Source organism: Dendropsophus ebraccatus, chromosome 6, assembly GCF_027789765.1.
Source record: "Dendropsophus ebraccatus isolate aDenEbr1 chromosome 6, aDenEbr1.pat, whole genome shotgun sequence".
Taxonomy (NCBI): Eukaryota; Metazoa; Chordata; class Amphibia; order Anura; family Hylidae; genus Dendropsophus; species Dendropsophus ebraccatus.
In genome coordinates, this window is record NC_091459.1 from 146612641 (window position 1) to 146633544 (window position 20904).

Below are 20904 nucleotides of genomic sequence, written 5' to 3' on the forward strand. Positions count from 1 at the left end.
AGCAGAAAACTGGCCAAGATGTCAGGTCGACTGCAGGCAGGGGGGTGCGGGGACATGATAAAAAGCTGTACTTACCCATCCCTGTTCCCCTGCAACGCTGCCTCACCACTCACAGGCCCCCAGCAGGCTCCTGGATCTCCTGCAATGTCACAACTTGGTTCAGAATTGGCCACTCAGCCAGTCAGTGACCGGGGTGAGACACTGCTGCATACGGACCCTTTCCAAACACCGGAACTAGGGAGAAACAGCCTGGCGGCAGTCAGTGGGCCTGTGACCCAGTGCAGCAGGGGGGCAGGTAAGTAGAGCTTCTGTATTATGTTCCCACACCCCCCTGCTTGTAGCCAATTTTATTTATTTTGGCCAGAGTTCCCCTTTATAAATATTACGTATTTTGAATTTATCCTTCCAGAACATCATCTATTGTGAACATTTCTAGATCTTTATTCGGCCCAGTTAAATTTGCAGCAAGTTTTCTGAACATTTTGGGGGGAATCTGTGTCAGGGATAAAACTAAGATTCCTGATTAATAGTTTCCAGCCCTCTTTGAAAAAAATATATATTTTTTTACTCTTCAAATCCCCCTCTGATTCTGTGCAAACAGCCCCATGGAGCCCAGTTGGAGTTTTTTTTACCTTCTAAAGTTATGATGTCATCTAGATGTGACCATGGCAGCCAATCACTGGCTCTTGTGGTGACACCATCGGTCTCTACACGTCAGTGCTGCGGCCACTGATTGGCTGTTGTGGTCGTATGTAGAGACATTATCACAGCAGAGGAGTAAACAATGACCAGCGTGGACCTGGGCAGAGTCTGTCAACATTTGTACAATGTCTGGGGGTCATGTTATTTCATTTTATTTTTTTACTTGGCTGGAACATCTATCTGTATGTATATTAGTTACAAGCCCCATGTGTCGGCTTCAGCCTTTGACACCCACTTAAATCAGCAGTATCAATGAAGACACGTAGACAAGCCTTGGATCTCGGGTAGACCGCAGTGTGATATTACCGGGAGGTGACCATCTCCGACCCCCCCCAGCTCTCCCATGGTCCTGTCATGGCGCCACATCTCACTGTTCTCACTATCTCCTTACCAGATACGAGCTTAGAGTGATAATATGGAATACTGATGAGGTAATCCTGGAAGATGATGATTACTTCACAGGAGAAAAGTCTAGTGACATATTTGTCAGGGGGTAGGTACCAGCGACCTCAGCAAACACTCTGCCTTTGTGTTACGTGTGGGCTTCTGTGTACACTTGTGGCGCGCACACTGGTTCCTATGCTGCCGTTGTTGCCGGTTTTACGCTTTTGTGTTGTGCGTGAATAACAAAATTTTTTGCTTTTTTTTTTTTGCTTTTTTTTTGTTTGGTTTCTTTTGTCTCTCTTCTTGGTGTTTACCGTCGTGCTGTTGTCAACTAGTTTTGAGCTGCGTGTTATAATTTGGAACACTGATGAAGTGATTTTAGAAGATGATGCTTTCATGACAGGAGAGAAGATGTCTGACATCTATGTTAAGGGGTAATGATGCACGGCCCGTCCCCTTCTCACCCCCGTGGCCCACCCCTCCCCCTCTAACCTGCCTCCCCTCCTCCCTGGGCGAACAGAATGTGCATATCCCCTGTCACTCATTGCTGCTTGTCTCACTGAACTGCACTGGTATGCTGCATTCCTTGCTGGCCCGCTCCCGCCTCTAGCTCGTCTCTGGGTTGCCATGTGGTGGGTCTGTTGGGACATTTTCATCACATGAAATTACTCTTCAGTTTTTGAGGGAAACAGATCAGTTCGGGTCTCAACAATTCTGTGTCGTTTCACGAAAAATAAAATTATGGCATCGCTTCTTAAGATTTAACCTTCCAGATTTTGCCCAAAAATTCTGAACTAAAAGAACAAAATTTGTAAGATTTGTAAAAAGAGTTGACATTTTATGTCAAGATTGTTTACATTTTAAATTTTTAAATTTGAAATTATTCCTTTTGTATAACAGATAAATGTTATTGTAACCTTGGGTTGGAGACTATCATGTTTTTATACAATCCTCCTTTTCTCCACCATATTAATATGGGGGAAAAAATCATATTGTACACATTTTTTATCCCTCACCCCATCCAAAAAAAGTAGACCATTTATATTTTAGTATATTTCAATGTTAGTAAAACGTTTAATTAAGATGTTTCAGAAAAATTTGAAGTGAAGTGAAACATTGTTGGGGCATTAATGATTCAAAAGGGTTAATGAAAGGTGGAAAACTGTAAGTATATATGCACAAACAAATGCATAGTATAATAAGGTAATATACATATAAAAGGCATAAAAATAAGATGTAGTAAAGCGAATAAAATATTTAAATATATATTAGATATTAAAATGTAATTTTGTAAACGCATTAAGAGTAAACAGATAAACAATAAGCATACATGGGAGTAAAATAAATGTAAGTAACAAAATACATATAATATAGAAAATCTAATAAGAAAATCTAATTAAAATTTAAGTAAAAAAAGTTATATGAAGAAAAAATAAAAATTAAATAATTTAAATTAAATAGAATGAACAATTTTATATTTAAATAAATTCAGTATTTTTTAAGTATTGACAGAATAACCATAAAAATATAAAATTGAAAAATCAAACAATATTAAACTGTGTTCATACACAAACAAAATGATGGCCGTTACTGCAAATAATGACCGTTATCAGTTGTTTTTAAATAACGGCCATTATTTGCTGTTTAATGACAGTCTTCCAATGAAAACGTAGACGTAGCCTTTGATTGAAATTCTAAATAAAATAAATCAAATAAAACAATTATAATAAAAACTAAATTGAATAAAAAGTATTAAGCTTAAATAAAAAATAATGTAAAATAAAATATCAAACTTCTTTAGTAAGTTTCCGGAATGATCCTTCCATTGGCTGGGAGCTCTTGGGGATGATGCCTGCCCTCAGGACTGGAGAGGTCTTTCTCGCCCCGGTCCCACCACACAATCCCACCAGCTAGAGACGCTCTAGGAGCAGGTGTGACTGCACACAGTGTGTTTCATGTGTTTGCACCAATTTGGTAAGAAACTACAAAAAAAAAAGAGCTGTCACCTATTACACCATTATTTTTGCCTTGTGTTTCCAGGTAAGTGTCTTCATAACCTCTTTGTTTCTGAAATGGATGCAGATAGCAATTGTCAGTCACTTCAGTAACAACGGGGTTAACTCCGAAGAACAGTAATTGAGAGAGTAAAGAGGAGCCGCATCACTGGAGCATCTGCATGGCATGCCCGCTCTCCTTCTCCTCTCCTGGACTTACACCTGCTGCTACAACACTAAAGCTCATTTACTGAATGTGCTGCAAAATTTGCACTTAACCATGGCAACCAACCAGTCACCCACCCTACAGCCACGAGCCATCACTTCTGATTGGTTGATATACTGGTTTGCAAATGGCGGACATGGAAACCATAGCAGTAAATTAGCTCTCATGGTTATTTGTTCCATCTGTCTGTGTGGCTGTCCGTTCCCTCTCTCTTTGCGGGGCATGTCGGGGGGGGGGGGGATTTGTGTGTTTTTATAGTGTGAATCTGCATGTGTGTGTGATTTTTTTTTTTTTTCCAGGGAAAGTCTGCTGGTTGTTTATATGTTGTAGATTATTGTGTAGCATTTATGTCTCTGTAAGATTTGTTCCTTCTGCTTCAGTACATAAAAAAAAAATGTATTAATGTGGTAAACTATAAAAAATAATTTAAAAAAGTTCTGGTTATATTTTTTAGAAAAAATATTAAGATAAAATATATTGAGAATAATTATGGATCCAAAAACATTATTACTATTTCAATTTAATAACCGTTGTTATCATTATAGTAAATTAAGAGTTGGCGACAAAGATGTTGCTGGTAGAAGGTAGAGGCATTATGGAATTTTTCTTAAAATCTCTTTATTATTATATTCTTCCCTGGTTCCATAATACTTATTAGAATTATTAAAAATATATTTCAGATCAATCAGGTTATTATTAGAGATGAGCGAACCTGGAGCATGCTCGAGTCCATCCGATCGTTCGGTATTTGATTAGCGGTGGCTGCTGAAGTTGGATAAAGCCCTAAGGCTATGTGGAAATCATGGATATAGTCATTGGCTGTATCCATGTTTTCCAGACAACCTTAGAGCTTTATCCAAGTTCAGCAGCCCCAGCTAATCAAATACCGAACGTTCGGATTCGGATTGACTCAAACCCGGGTCGCTCATCTCTAGTTATTATTTAAACAATTTCCACAATTTCCCAGAACCCGTTTTTGAAAAATTAAGTTTACAAATAACACAAAAAGTATTATAAATAAAATTAAAAAAAGAATGTGTTTTATATGACAATACACTACATTTATGTTTAAAATGCCTTAATGTAAGGGTTTATGTTCCTGATTATAGGTATATAAAATCTAAAAAGAAAAAATAAATAAATTTTGAAATCGTTATTTAAAAAAAAAAATCAAAAACTTCTTTACGTTTTTTTTTTAAAAGAACATTTACCAGTGTTAAAGGAAAAAACAAAAGACCTTTATATATAAATTGGACACAGAGGCTGTATAGAGTACAGATCTATAAGAAACTCTACCTTATGTTTCCATATAGGCTGCATCTTATGGAAACAAAAATTTAAAATCACTGGCAGGAGAGGGGGTGCGGGAACATAATAATGGCTATTTCCCTGTGCCCCCACAGCGCTGCCTTACTGATCTCTGACAACCGCTGGCCTCCAGCTGCAATGTCCCGTGCCCGGCTAATGAATTGCCCGTACAGCCAATCGGTGATTGTTGCCATCACTGAATGGCTGAGCGGGCAATCCATCAGCAAAGCCATGAGTAACAGGATGCTGGCCAAAAATGACAACCGGCAGCTGTCCAAGAGTGGCGCTGCAGGGGCATGGGGAAGTAAACATGCTTTATGTTCCCAAAACCTCCTGCCTGCCTGTCTAGCTGGCTGTATGCATTAGCTACCGATTCTTATTTTCCTTGGCATCCACCATTGGGGAGTCAAGACATGCTCACATTGTATGGCCAATCCCACGGAAATTGATAGGTTCAGCCTACATTCACTTATAGTGTATAGTGTAGTCTACTTTAAGGCTTATGGACAAATATGAACCAAAAGTTACATTTTATATTGCAGCTTTATGGTAGGGTACTCATAGTGCATCTCCAGAGTGTAGTTCATCTCCTCAGGAAATTACATGGGATGCAGAATAAAAATTACTTTAGTGTTTCAAATGCAAAAAAAAAAATAAATATTTTCATTTCATTCAATACAAAACATTCTACATTCTAACCATCTAAAACCATTAAAACGTAGTGTTATGGTGAGATTATCTGATAATAACTGAGAATATTTATATATTTAAAAATTAGGGGAAACTATTCAGTTTTTCAATATAAAAAATGAATCTAAAATTAAAAATGAAGGACTTAATTGATTTCTTCCGTTGACTTTGGGTGGGATATCCAGGTGGCTGAAAGGTCAGCAGGAAGATAAACAAGATACTGATGTCCATTACCATTCTCTTACTGGGGAGGGGAATTTCAACTGGAGGTTTATCTTTCCATTTGACTATTTGGTGGCTGAAGAGAAGATTGTCATCTCCAAGAAGGAATCCATGTTCTCTTGGGATGAAACTGAATACAAGATCCCGGCTCGGCTCACTCTCCAGGTCTGGGATGCCGACCACTTCTCTGCTGATGACTTCCTCGGTAGGTTTATATGGTGGAGGAGACCAAAAAATAGAAAGGTTCAAGTGGTGAAATAAAAGTTAGTGAATCCATGATATATCTTCCCAAAAGGTGCAATCGAGCTCGACCTGAACCGCTTTCCCAGAGGAGCGAAGACAGCGAAGCAGTGCTCCATAGACATGGTGGCCCCTGAAGTTGACTTGCCAATGGTCTCAATCTTCAAACAGAAGAGGGTGAAGGGATGGTGGCCGTTTGTTGCTCGAAACGAAAATGATGAGATGGAGCTGACTGTAAGACGGACAATAGTTTATAGCAAATAATCCATAAAATGTTATTTCTCCTTAAAATAAAAGAAATATTTTTGTGTTTCGGTTGTCATTTGGATTACTGGTTGGTGGATGGAAGGCAGCTGATCGATAGTAAGAGGTCCCTTTTTTTGTTCTGTTTAGGGAAAAGTAGAAGCAGAACTTCACCTCCTGTCGGCAGAAGAAGCCGAGAAATCTCCCGCTGGACTGGGTCGTAATGAGCCGGATCCTCTTGAAAAACCAAAGTAAGTGAGGTTATTTAACGTCATCATAGAGAGAGATGGAGACAATGGTGCTGATGTAGATAATCAACCACAAGCAGCAATTCAGTGGCTCAAAGGAACTGAGCGATCACAAAAGCAAAACCATAGGCAAAACATAGTGGGCTACACCATGCAAAATTATATTTCCCGATCCTGTAATATAAAGAGTTTTTTAGCTTGAGAGGATCTGACTATGCTGTTACTTTTCATACTCTGGTGGACAGCCTGACTCTCATACACCCAGGTCTAGCGGATGTATTCCGCGGATTTCCCTCATATTGATACTTATGCCTTTGGCCAAAGATACTTAAAGTTCTTACAGATAGAATTTTTACATTTACTTGGTTTGCAAAAGTCGCTCTAAAAAGACAACTCGCCAACACTAATGGGGTAGGTCTATCTTCTCGCAGCTCCCCTGCATAGCCCGAGCATTAGACTATGCAGGTGTATTATCAGCCTATGTGATGTCACCTTTAGCTATAACAGAGGTCTCCAGCCCTGTTATATTGATGGCGTATATGTAGTTCCTCACTATTTGTCGTATTTTGTAGAGACCATGGTTGGTTTCGGGTTTGTCGTACTCCTTGCATGCCTTGGCCTCTAGTTTCTGACCTCCACTCCTGATCCATTATATCTTTCATTGACTTTCTCATTTTCCTCCCTTTATCTTTCTCTTAACCCCCTCCTCCCCCCTTTCCCTCCTGATTTTCTGTCTCACCACCATCTTCTCGGCACCAGCCGGCCAGACACCAGCTTTATTTGGTTTCTCAACCCCTTGAAGTCTATCCGATACTTCATTTGGCATACTTACCGCTGGCTGATACTGAAAATACTCATCCTCATCCTACTTCTTCTCATGGTGGGACTGTTCCTATACTCTTTGCCTGGATACCTAGTGAAGAAAATTCTGGGAGCCTGAGGACATCTTGTAATGGTACTGTCCTTCCGCTATCTCACTCTATCTCATTCCTCCAGACAAGTTTCCACTGTTTCCTTACCTGACCCGTACTATATTCCATCTAGTATAGTCACACATGTCACAGCTGAGCAATGGACAATGTACACTGAAATCTTGCCTGTGCATACCCATACTCCAATTTCATATGAGAGAACATGTAAATGCAGGGGTAGAGAAAAATTGTGTCAAAATTGTGTTAACAATTGGAAGGCAAAATTGGCACATGTAAGTCCCACCTTCAAAGTGCTCAGAAATGCCAGATTCTGGGTGGGTTTGCATAAGTTGGGACCATTGGCAAGTATGGTCTCATGTTCCATTAGATACCATAGATAAAGGGATAGTCAATTATTTTTTTCAGGCATCAACATGCTATTGAGCTGTGCTGTCATGAAGGATGTGGAGTAGAATCATTAGTTGATGTGGGCATCGTGAGGCGTCACTTATGACTTGCCATTAGCACATTACTTGGTACTGGTGTAATGAGGGATAGCCAGTGATCCATACCGTCATCAGCATCCAGTTGGGAATTGGTGTCTTGAAGGATAGCCTATGACCCATGGTGGAATCCTTACAATAGTGGCTATGACCTATAGTTATGTACTTGCATCCTAATTAGAATTGCCTTAGTTGGGTATAGCCAATGATTTGTGTTGGGCATCAGCACGCTGTTGGGTATTGGTACCATGGACAATGGTGGAGAACCAATCCTAGTGGATATTTGTGCCATAATGGATAACTTATACACTAGTTGGTATTAATAACCAATGAGAAGATGTCAATGCCATGTTGGGTACTGTCAGTCTGAGGTTTACCTGGTGGTGGCAGGTGAGGTACTGATACTTTAGTACCGAGGGTTGGTTATAGATGACGTGAAGGTGTTGGCCATATAGAAGCTATTTGGATCACAGCATTTATCTATGAATTGTTTCCGAAAGTCTGGTTGTTTGCTATTAAAATCCAGCTAGGATGGTACCATCAATGCTACATTGGGGAGGGGGGGGGGGTTGTATTTATCCTTGCTTTCCCTTTGTCGCTTCCCCCCACTAATGAATTTGTACTAATCTAACTAATTTTGCATTTCAGAAAAGTCATGTCCAGTAATGTTTGCCTTACTAACCATGTCTGTCTCCTCTACCTGCTCCTCCCCCACTATCCCCACCCCTTGCCCGTCCTGCTTATCTTGTTTCACGCTGCCTCGGACAGTCGGCCCGACACTTCTTTCATCTGGTTCCTCAACCCGCTTAAATCCATCAAGTACCTCATCTGTAACCGATACAAGTGGCTCATCATTAAGATCGTCCTGGCGTTGCTCCTGTTGGCCATGGTGGCGCTCTTCCTGTATAGCATGCCAGGATACATGGTCAAGAAACTGCTCGGGGCATGAAGAGATGTCTGTGAGAGTAGACTCGGCAGTGCCTACCCTTACTCAAGAAGATGTCTGTCCTTTCCATCATAGACTGTATAGTATCGTCAGGGGATTTCAATACTGTGTGAATTATTTTAGCGTTTCTACTGAGAAGCCGGGAGGGGGAAAGCCGAAAGATTCGAACTAAGGGTCAACGAGGAACCTTGGGATTGTGTTTCCCTGTAAACCTATGCTACTTCTAGCTGATAACATGGATGCTCTGTTACTAGGAGGTTTATCTAGGGAAATGTTTGCGATAGATCAATCTGTGCAACTGCGTTTTTCCGTGTGTGTTGATGCGTTTTGCCCCATGCAAACTTTCTGCATGCCCTACATGTTATTCAATTGTGGTATAAAAGGGAACTGGTCACGAGGACAGGCCCCTTCCACATTTACTATATCATACGAGGGCCCCAAATGATGACGAACTAAGAAGGGCCATCTTCCCAGCAGTACCCACAGCGGGCTATAGATGGCCACCTCCATTGTAAGGTGGTGCTCCAGATGATGTCCAGTTCCTGCCCCAGATGGTGGGTCACTGAATTGGGCAATGTCCAGATATCTGCCCGGGTGAGAGGTTCTCTCACAAAGTCTAAAATATCCAACGGTGACTTCTAGAGATGAATCCGCAATAGGTAAAAGCCCATGTAGTCTTGGAGACGTCAACAATAGAGCAAATAAATTTGCAATTGAATCGATCAACCAGTTGAAAAGACTATAATAGGCAGATAGCAACCAAAACCAAATCACCATGTGGGCAAAGTGCCCCAATATACACCACAGAGGGGCAAATAACCCACAAAGGGGCAAAACGCCTAGCGACCTCCTCAAGGTCAATGGTTAACAGATGTCTATTACATTTGATCTTCCACATAAGAGAGTGACCTCAGTGGGTAGAGAATAACCCTGGGGTCTCGCTCTCCTCCTGAACAAAGCGAGTTTCTCCAGAAACTGTAATTTATGCCTTATTGCTACAAAGTCCAAATACTCAAGAACAACTCCCTGAGGCAGAGAACAAAGAATCTATTTTCAAATAAATCTAACTTATTTTATGTCAGGGGTGGATGGGGGAAATATGAGATTAGCACAATATTAGAAAGGCACAAAAATTTTGAGAAAAAAAAAGTTTCAAAATCTAGTTTGGATAAATTTATATTTTGCTACTAAAATTTCATAATTTCTTCATCCATTAAATTGAGAGAATTTTATAAATGTAGACATTTACAGCCGGCTTTAAGCCTATGAGCTGCATTACAAAGATTTCAGCCACTTTTACTAGCGCTGTTGTGTTTTTTTTTTGTTTTTTTTTAGTTATTCCCTTTTAGAAAGTTTTAGCCCCTCGGCAGCCACAGAGAGGGGCACAATAGGAATAAACCACTCCATAGAGCCCACGGGGGACACGGTATATCTCACTACGAATCAAAAACAGGAAATCTTGGGATGCAGTAATACAACGCGTTTCATTTTTTTTTTAATTGAGGGGAACTTAGAATAATTCACAAAGAGACGCATGTAAACCCTACCCAGCATGGCCTCAAAATAAAAGATTCCTCCCACGCGTTTTAGTTTATTTCCATTTACTCTTATGGGATGTGGATTTTCTGATGAAACACGCTGAGGCCATGCCAGCGTGGTATCATAGAGTCCTAGCTCCTGTAAGCTGTATCTATCTTGCTGCAACGCGTTTCAGGCCCCATTGCCCAAGCAGTCACCAAGCTGTAGTCTTACAGTAAGATAGGATGTGAAATGTTTACATTTCCCAGACACAATTTTTTAAACTTCATTTTGGCTCATGGAGCTGCTGCGGTGATGACTGGAGGAGCCAATATAGATATATATATAATATATACCATGGTACAAACCAACGCAATAAACTATGGACACCACACAGCATCAATACAACCCATATTCTGGACACCATTAACCACTGCAGCTCCGGTTTGTTTGATGTGTGATCTCATCATGATGTCACTTACTCCCCCCCCCCCCCATGTTAGAGCAATATTGGTTTGGTCCATGTTTTGTCTCCTCCCCCTCCTTCAATCCTTTGCACTAATTTGAGTTGTGAACTTTGTAAAGAATTTTATTTATAAGTTTTCGCTGAGTGAATTATAATTTGTTTTTCTTTTTTTTTTTTTTCTTCTTCCTGTTTTGTCTTTTTTTGTGTTTGTTGTTTCGTTGTTTGTTACAATAAAATGCTGAATGGGCGTCTGCAGTCGTCCTCGTACCAGTCTGATGTGGCTGCTGAGTCCTCTGCGTATCGCAGGAGTGCTGCTCTGGAGGCACTACAAGTGGCATCTGTTTGCCCTGCTCCTGAGCACCATGGTGCTGGTGTTTGTGGCGCTCTCTTTGTACACAATGCCGGGGGCGCTCAACCAGAGATTCCTGAACCCCGGGAGATGAAGGGTGACTCAGCTTAGATACACCGGTACAAAGAAATTCTGTAACACCTCAAAGGGTAATGTGGACCTCTGAGAAGGTACTGCACAGGACAGGCTTAGATACATCGACTCAGCAGGCAGTATCACACCTGACAGAATGTGATACCTAAGGTTAGCAGCAAGTATCACCTGATGTGCTTAGATACCTCAACTTAGCAAACAGTAACAATGATAGACCTAAACATCTCATCTCTACAGAGAGTATCATGTATAACAGGCTTAGATACCATGGCTGATCAGACAGTATCACAAAGGGTGTGCATACAGGGGCTACATGTAGATATAATGGCTCAGCAGAAAGTATCACACAAGATAGCCTTAGATACACTGGCTCAGGAGACTGTATCATTTATAACCAGCTTGGGTACAGAGGCTCAAAAGGTCACAAAAAATAGGCAAAAAAGGATAGGACTGGATACACTGAATCAGCAGACAGGCTAGGCTGAGATACACTCACTGTGTATCTAAGACTCACTCAGCAGCCAGTATCACGCATAAAAGCAATACATATGTTAGCTGAGCTGACAGTATCATACATGGCTCAGATACTATGGCTCAGCAGGATGTAGCTTAAAGGGGTAGTTCACCACAATTGTTTTTCTTTCAAATCAACTAGTCCCAGAAAGTGCTAGAGATTTGTAATTTACTTCTATTAAAAAAATTCCCAGTCTTCCAGTACTTATCAGCTGCTGTATGTCCTGCAGGAAGTGGTGTATTCTCTCCAGTCTGACACAGTGCTCTCTGCTGCCACCTCTGTCCATGTGAGGAACTGTCCAGAGCAGCAGCAAATCCCCATAGAAAACCTCTCCTGCTCTCCAGACTGGAAAGAATACACCACTTCCTGCAGGATATACAGTAGCTGATAAGTACTAGAAGACTAGAGATTTGAAAGAGAAAAATTTTGGTGAACTACCTCTTTAATGACTCACTGGAGGTGTCCCACATGAGGCTGGGGGTAGCAGGGTATGCTGAGAGTTGTTGTCCATACTCTGTATTGATCTGAAGACCATCTGTAATAAGCGCTAAAGATGTAAGTGACAGGAGAGGCTCCTGTGCACCATCCGGGAAGAGGAGCGCAGCTCTGGAGGCTGGGACACATACTGAGGGAGATCGGTTTCTTCATCATGTGACTGTTTTTCTAGTCTTGTGTTTTGTAATGCCGATTCCTCTCATGAACACTGGATTAAAGAACATGTCTGACAACCCAATTCAACCGCGTCATGTACGTCACTGCGTTCACCTGAACACGTCACCCTGGTATTGTGGAATATTCTGGTGAACGCAACACATCACGTGACACAACTCTGCTGTTCTGCCACCAGATTTATTGGTCAGATGGAAGAGTCCAGAGTCCTATTCACTACATATCAGCGGCAGCTCCGTATATATCACCACCTTGTATACGGCGTCAGGCGTGGGCAGTGTCCACCTGCAGGATGTGCGTCGGGGGAATCTCCAGCTCAGCATTGATCTACAATGAGAATATTACATTACACATTGTGGGAAAGCAAAGCACAAATGTAGAGCCCATGGCTGTGCCCAAAAACACGGCTCCAGATTTCTCACAGTCAGGGAGACGGGTCCTGTGTGACTACTGTGCGGCACATGTATCAGATCACAAGGAGTTAATGTCATAAGGAGAAATAATAGGAAAGACAATCTGCTATTTCTCTTTTTACATATCTACAACACAATATGACTGGCTGCAATGAGGGAGAGAGGGAGATAGATAAAAGAAAGAGACCAGGGTCCGGGTACACTCGCTCACCAGGGTCGGGGTACACTCGCTCACCAGGGTCGGGGTACACTCGCTCACCAGGGTCGGGGTACACTCGCTCACCAGGGTCGGGGTACACTCGCTCACCAGGGTCGGGGTACACTCGCTCACCAGGGTCGGGGTACACTCGCTCACCAGGGTCGGGGTACACTCGCTCACCAGGGTCGGGGTACACTCGCTCACCAGAGTCGGGGTACACTCGCTCACCAGGGTCGGGGTACACTCGCTCACCAGGGTAGGGGTACACTCGCTCACCAGGGTAGGGGTACACTCGCTCACCAGGGTCGGGGTACACTCGCTCACCAGGGTCGGGGTACACTCGCTCACCTTTGAGTTGAGGTACTGATGTAATAACATCCTGAGTTCTGTGTTCTGCTGTCTCAGGGCTGAGGTCTCGCTGATCAGCTGGGAGCGACTGGTCAGGACGTCACTGAAATGTACAGAAGCTGCAGTCACTTCTCCAGAGAACTGCTGCTAGGTTACTGAGTCACATCCAGAGCTGCATTCACAATTCTGCTAGCAGCAGCATAGAGTCCAGTAGGACAGGGCTGGCCCACTTCTACATGTCCTATCCTCTGCTGCACTGCACTATGGGAGACAGTGTGTTCTATCACTTTATCTCCCACAATGCAGTGCAGCAGAGCATGCTCTAACCTAACCCATAGAATATCTATTACATAAGAGAGCAGCCGGGTGTTCTATGTCAGATACAAGGAACCAAACGTACTAATATTTCTCCATGGCCGATTCCAGGGCGTCCCAGACCTTGAGCCGTGATTGGGGGATGACCTGAGCGGCGGTGCTCCAGTAGGCGCCATCCTCGCTGCTGTCCCGCTCTTCTGCCCCTGTCTGTCTCATATGTGGCTTCTCCCTAAAACAGAATTCACATGGTTGCAGCTAAGGTTCTAGAGTATTGGTAATTAAAGATCTAGAACCATTGTTCCATCTACACCCGAGAACTCAAACCTCTGGTGATGCAGCTCCATGGTGAAGGCTCTGAGCGCTCGCAGGACGTCATTGGGGTGTATGAGGTCTGTGGGGTGCGGTGCAGGAGATCCTTCTTCATCCTTAATAGAGCAGAGGTATGAGAGTCACAATGGGGGCCGTATACTCCCTACACTGGGGTCAGGACCACTGGAGGATCCTCGGGCCAGTCTGACCGGTCACTATACCAGCAATGACCAACTAAACAGAAAACCATTGGGGCTGGAAGATGTAGCACTACATACCGTGCACCACTCTGATATATGGCGGTACTATCATCCTTCATAGCACTACATACCATGCACCACTCTGATATATGGCGGTACTATCATCCTTCATAGCACTACATACCATGCACCACTCTGATATATGGCGGTACTATCATCCTTCATAGCACTACATACCATGCAGCACTCTGATATATGGCGGCATCATCCTTCATAGCACTACATACCATGCAGCACTCTGATATATGGCGGCATCATCCTTCACAGCACTACATACCATGCAGCACTCTGATATATGGCGGCATCATCCTTCATAGCACTACATACCATGCACCACTCTGATATATGGCGGTACTATCATCCTTCATAGCACTACATACCATGCAGCACTCATATATGGCGGTACTATCATCCTTCATAGCACTACATACCATGCACCACTCTGATATATGGCGGTACTATCATCCTTCATAGCACTACATACCATGCAGCACTCTGATATATGGCGGCATCATCCTTCATAGCACAACATACCATGCACCACTATGATATATGGAGGTACTATCATCCTTCATAGCACTACATACCATGCAGCACTCATATATGGCGGTACTATCATCCTTCATAGCACTACATACCATGCAGCACTCTGATATATGGCGGTACTATCATCCTTCATAGCACTACATACCATGCAGCACTCTGATATATGGCGGTACTATCATCCTTCATAGCACTACATACCATGCACCACTCTGATATATGGCGGTACTATCATCCTTCATAGCACTACATACCATGCACCACTCTGATATATGGCGGTACTATCATCCTTCATAGCACTACATACCATGCAGCACTCTGATATATGGCGGCATCATCCTTCATAGCACTACATACCATGCACCACTCTGATATATGGCGGTACTATCATCCTTCATAGCACTACATACCATGCACCACTCTGATATATGGAGGTACTATCATCCTTCATAGCACTACATACCATGCACCACTCTGATATATGGCGGCATCATCCTTCATAGCACTACATACCATGCACCACTCTGATATATGGCGGCATCATCCTTCATAGCACTACATACCATGCAGCACTCTGATATATGGCGGTACTATCATCCTTCATAGCACTACATACCATGCAGCACTCATATATGGCAGTACTATCATCCTTCATAGCACTTACATACCATGCAGCACTCTGATATATGGCGGTACTATCATCCTTCATAGCACTACATACCATGCAGCACGCATATAAGGCGGTACTATCATCCTTCATAGCACTACATACCATGCACCACTCTGATATATGGCGGTACTATCATCCTTCATAGCACTACATACCATGCAGCACTCATATATGGCGGTACTATCATCCTTCATAGCACTACATACCATGCACCACTCTGATATATGGCGGTACTATCATCCTTCATAGCACTACATACCATGCAGCACTCTGATATATGGCGGTACTATCATCCTTCATAGCACTTACATACCATGCACCACTCTGATATATGGCGGTACTATCATCCTTCATAGCACTACATACCATGCAGCACGCATATAAGGCGGTACTATCATCCTTCATAGCACTTACATACCATGCACCACTCTGATATATGGCGGTACTATCATCCTTCATAGCACTACATACCATGCAGCACTCTGATATATGGCGGTACTATCATCCTTCATAGCACTACATACCATGCAGCACTCTGATATATGGCGGTACTATCATCCTTCATAGCACTACATACCATGCAGCACGCATATATGGCGGTACTATCCTCCTTCATAGCACTACATACCATGCACCACTCTGATATATGGCGGTACTATCATCCTTCATAGCACTACATACCATGCAGCACTCTGATATATGGCGGTACTATCATCCTTCATAGCACTACATACCATGCAGCACTCATATATGGCGGTACTATCATGCTTCATAGCACTACATACCATGCAGCACTCTGATATATGGCGGTACTACCATCCTTCATAGCACTACATACCATGCAGCACTCATATATGGCGGTACTATCATCCTTCATAGCACTACATACCATGCAGCACTCATATATGGCGGTACTATCATCCTTCATAGCACTACATACCATGCAGCACTCTGATATATGAATTATAGATACGCCCCTGGATTCTCCATTCAGTTCTGATATAACACGACAGATGTAATGGCTTCTCCTACCTGTAGAGGTCGCTCTTGTTGCTTTTGGTACTTCAGAAAAAAGTCCACAAGTTTATAGACATCATCTTCTACTTCTATCTGCAGAGCCTGAATAGTGAGGACAGGAATATATGATCAGCCATGTGATAGATGTGTATACATGGACCGGACACTATAGAGGAGGACCGCACTGTTATATACTGGTAGTAAGGTCCTGAGGACACTATAGAGGAGGACCGCACTGTTATATACTGGTAGTAATGTCCTGAGGACACTATAGAGGAGGACCGCACTGTTATATACTGGTAGTAAGATACTGAGGTCACTATAGAGGAGGACCGCACTACTATATACTGGTAGTAATGTCCTGAGGACACTATAGAGGAGGACCGCACTGTTATATACTGGTAGTAAGATACTGAGGACACTATAGAGGAGGACCGCACTGCTATATACTGGTAGTAAAATACTGAGGACACTATAGAGGAGGACCACACTGCTATATACTGGTAGTAAGATACTGAGGTCACTATAGAGGAGGACCGCACTGCTATATACTGGTAGTAATGTCCTGAGGACACTATAGAGGAGGACCACACTGCTATATACTGGTAGTAAAATACTGAGGACACTATAGAGGAGGACCGCACTGTTATATACTGGTAGTAATGTCCTGAGGACACTATAGAGGAGGACCGCACTGCTATATACTGGTAGTAAGATACTGAGGTCACTATAGAGGAGGACCGCACTGCTATATACTGGTAGTAAGATACTGAGGACACTATAGAGGAGGACCACACTGTTATATACTGGTAGTAAGATACTGAGGTCACTATAGAGGAGGACCGCACTGTTATATACTGGTAGTAAGATACTGAGGTCACTATAGAGGAGGACCACACTGCTATATACTGGTAGTAAGATACTGAGGTCACTATAGAGGAGGACCGCACTGCTATATACTGGTAGTAAGGCCCTGAGGTCACTATAGAGGAGGACCGCACTGCTATATACTGGTAGTAAGATACTGAGGTCACTATAGAGGAGGACCGCACTGCTATATACTGGTAGTAATGTCCTGAGGACACTATAGAGGAGGACCGCACTGTTATATACTGGTAGTAGTGTCCTGAGGACACTATAGAGGAGGACCACACTGTTATATACTGGTAGTAATGTCCTGAGGTCACTATAGAGGAGGACCGCACTGCTATATACTGGTAGTAATGTCCTGAGGTCACTATAGAGGAGGACCGCACTGTTATATACTGGTAGTAATGTCCTGAGGTCACTATAGAGGAGGACCGCACTGCTATATACTGGTAGTAATGTCCTGAGGTCACTATAGAGGAGGACCGCACTGTTATATACTGGTAGTAATGTCCTGAGGTCACTATAGAGGAGGACCGCACTGTTATATACTGGTAGTAATGTCCTGAGGTCACTATAGAGGAGGACCGCACTGTTATATACTGGTAGTAATGTCCTGAGGTCACTATAGAGGAGGACCGCACTGCTATATACTGGTAGTAAGATACTGAGGACACTATAGAGGAGGACCGCACTGTTATATACTGGTAGTAATGTCCTGAGGTCACTATAGAGGAGGACCGCACTGCTATATACTGGTAGTAATGTCCTGAGGACACTATAGAGGAGGACCGCACTGTTATATACTGGTAGTAATGTCCTGAGGTCACTATAGAGGAGGACCGCACTGCTATATACTGGTAGTAATGTCCTGAGGTCACTATAGAGGAGGACCGCACTGTTATATACTGGTAGTAAGGCCCTGAGGTCACTATAGAGGAGGACCGCACTGTTATATACTGGTAGTAAGGCCCTGAGGTCACTATAGAGGAGGACCGCACTGTTATATACTGGTAGTAAGGCCCTGAGGTCACTATAGAGGAGGACCGCACTGCTATATACTGGTAGTAATGTCCTGAGGTCACTATAGAGGAGGACCGCACTGCTATATACTGGTAGTAATGTCCTGAGGTCACTATAGAGGAGGACCGCACTGCTATATACTGGTAGTAATGTCCTGAGGTCACTATAAAGGAGTCTCTATAGGGTTTACAGTTTCATACTAACAGTCTCTATGGGGTCTATAGCTCCATACTAACAGTCTCTATGGGGTCTATAGCTCCATACTAACAGTCTCTATGGCAGTGATTTTCAACCAGTGTGCCGTGGCACACTAGTGTGCCGCGACACATGGTCGGGTGTGCCGCGGGGAAAGTTCCCCAAACTATGGTGCCCCTGTGAAACAGGAGAAAACAATGGGGGAGAGAAACATGGGGATGGGGGAGAAACAGCGGAGAGAAGCAGGGGGGAGAGAAGTTTGGTGGTGAGAAGCACAGGGGGGAGAAGTATGGTGGAGAGAAGCACAGGAGAGAAGCAGGTGGGAGAAGTATGGTGGAGAGAAGCACAGGAGAGAAGTAGGGGGGGAGAAGTATGGTGGAGAGAAGCACAGGAGAGAAGCAGGGGGGAGAAGTATGGTGGAGAGAAGCACACGAGAGAAGCATGGGGGAGAGAAGTATGGTGGAGAGAAGCACAGGAGAGAAGCACAGGGGGGAGAAGAAAACAGGCCCAGGTTTCACACTGAGTGAGTATAAATACATTTAGAATCTATATTATTAACTATATGTATAATATGTACTGTTTTAGTGTCATTTTGTGCCATTTTGGTTGGTGGTGTGCCCCAGGATTTTTTAAGTATAAAAAGTGTGCCGCGGCTCAAAAAAGGTTGAAAATCACTGCTCTATGGGGTCTTTAGCTCCATATTAACAGTCTCTATAGGTCTTTAGCTCCATACTAACAGTCTCTATGGGGTCTTTAGCTCCATATTAACCGTCTCTATAGGTCTTTAGCTCCATACTAACAGTCTCTATAGGTCTTTAGCTCCATACTAACAGTCTCTATAGGTCTTTAGCTCCATACTAACAGTCTCTATGGGGTCTTTAGCTCCATACTAACAGTCTCTATAGGTCTTTAGCTCCATACTAACAGTCTCTATGGGGTCTTTAGCTCCATACTAACAGTCTCTATGGGGTCTTTAGCTCCATACTAACAGTCTCTATAGGTCTTTAGCTCCATACTAACAGTCTCTATGGGGTCTTTAGCTCCATACTAACAGTCTCTATAGGTCTTTAGCTCCATACTAACAGTCTCTATGGGGTCTTTAGCTCCATACTAACAGTCTATACATACAGATTTCTATACATACCCCAAATATGGCGTCCAGCCGGATGAGGGAGCGCTCGTCCTTCTCCAGGGGGGACAGCAGCTGCTCCAGTTTGTTCTCTATCAGGAATCCCTGGGAAAGGTAAGAGACAGCTGTGAGATCTGTCTGCAGCCACAGGGGCTTATGTTCTGGAGGTCAGAGGTCACTCATCACTTACCGACTCATCGCACAGGACCTCCAGGATCTGTTTCACTGTCCGAGGAGAAAATGGGGGAGATGAAGGGTGGGAGCTCTCCAGGTTACCAGAGGTCACTGTACGTCCGCTGCCTCCTGGGTGCCGTATAAAGCGGGAAATTAATGAATTGAACCTGCCCCATTTACATACAGTATTTATACAACCTGCCGTACACAGTAGTGCACCCTCCTCTTCATGACAATCAGGAGTGAGCTCCTCCCCCTGGACTCCTGCTAATAAAAGGCTCGGTCCTAGCTTACGAATCCCCCATAGCTATAGTAATGGACTGATCTCCTAGGTAAGGTTAGTACTACACATAAGATGCAGACGTGACGTCTTCAGACCGCCCAGAGCTCCTGTAACAATGTGGCATCTATAATAAATCTCATATTGATCCCATCTATTCTTGGCTCAGATCTGACTGTAAGGCGACTGTTTGCTGCAGGAGCTCTCCCCCACACAGTCGGGAGGCAGTAGAGGGATGGGGGTGATGGATCGGCAGGATTACTCCTCACCAGAGTCTCTCATCACTTCCTGCGCCAGCGCTCTGGCCGCCTTCTGCTCCTTGGGCTTCACCACCAGGGGCCCCACGTTGTCCATGAACCACAGGTCTGGTGACGTCCATGGGAGTCCGAGCTGCTGCTCGTGTATAATGTGATCGACCTCCAGCGCCTTCTGCACCAGCTGCTTCATCTCCTCTTCATTCATCACCCAGATGTCGTGGAACTTCTTGGCATCTACAGCTGCAAAATGCCTGAAATAGAGAAGGTGGCAGAAACAATCAGCAATCCAGCTGGTGAGAGCGGAGACAGTCAGCAGGTCCATCCTGGAGTAAGACATGGCAGGCTGACCTCAGCTTCTTCTGCAGCTCTCTGTACTGCTCGACAATCCTCTTGAAGTCGTCGCTCAGCGCCTGGTTCTCCTCACGGTATTGCTTGATCTGTTTCTCCAGCTTTATCTTAAGGTTGTTCAGGACGTCCTGCAATCTAAGAATAGGGACTGTAAACCAAGGGGGGCGCCAGAGAACAAGGGGCTGTCAACCAGGGGGAAGCGGATGAATGAGGGGCTGTAAACCGAGGGGGGCGCCAGAGAACGAAGGGGTGTAAACCAAGGGGGGCGCCAGAGAACAAGGGGCTGTAAACCAGGGGGGAAGCGGATGAACGAGGGGTGTAAAGCGAAGGG

At 43.7% G+C, this 20904-nt stretch overlaps 2 protein-coding genes across 16 annotated transcripts in view; one reads left to right on the forward strand and one right to left on the reverse strand.

Annotated features, from left to right (window-relative positions):
* Positions 1-12282, forward strand: part of OTOF (otoferlin) — a 256523-nt gene extending 244241 nt beyond the window's left edge. For 9 of the 14 annotated variants that reach the window (XM_069973185.1, XM_069973187.1, XM_069973186.1 and 6 more), the window contains 5 exons: positions 1097-1195; positions 5490-5731; positions 5822-6000; positions 6160-6260; positions 10858-12282. In XM_069973185.1, coding sequence (XP_069829286.1) covers positions 1097-1195; positions 5490-5731; positions 5822-6000; positions 6160-6260; positions 10858-11044 — 808 coding nt within the window. In that variant the 3' untranslated portion in view covers positions 11045-12282. Of the gene's footprint in view, positions 1-1096; positions 1196-5489; positions 5732-5821; positions 6001-6159; positions 6261-8439; positions 10671-10857 lie in introns of those variants that run through there. The other 5 variants (XM_069973177.1, XM_069973190.1, XM_069973189.1 and 2 more) reach the window with 2 other exon arrangements.
* A 105-nt stretch (positions 12283-12387) lies between these two features.
* The window catches only part of DRC1 (dynein regulatory complex subunit 1), a 31835-nt gene continuing 23318 nt past the window's right edge, over positions 12388-20904 (reverse strand). The window contains exons 10-18 of one of the 2 annotated variants that reach the window (XM_069973192.1): positions 20574-20708; positions 20238-20476; positions 19705-19814; positions 19530-19619; positions 16316-16402; positions 13826-13926; positions 13587-13730; positions 13187-13289; positions 12388-12553 (exon numbers count right to left, since the gene is read on the reverse strand). In XM_069973192.1, the coding sequence (XP_069829293.1) occupies positions 12491-12553; positions 13187-13289; positions 13587-13730; positions 13826-13926; positions 16316-16402; positions 19530-19619; positions 19705-19814; positions 20238-20476; positions 20574-20708 (1072 nt within the window). In that variant the 3' untranslated portion in view covers positions 12388-12490. Of the gene's footprint in view, positions 12554-13186; positions 13290-13586; positions 13731-13825; positions 13927-16315; positions 16403-19529; positions 19620-19704; positions 19818-20237; positions 20477-20573; positions 20709-20904 lie in introns of both variants that reach the window. The other variant, XM_069973191.1, reaches the window with a different exon arrangement.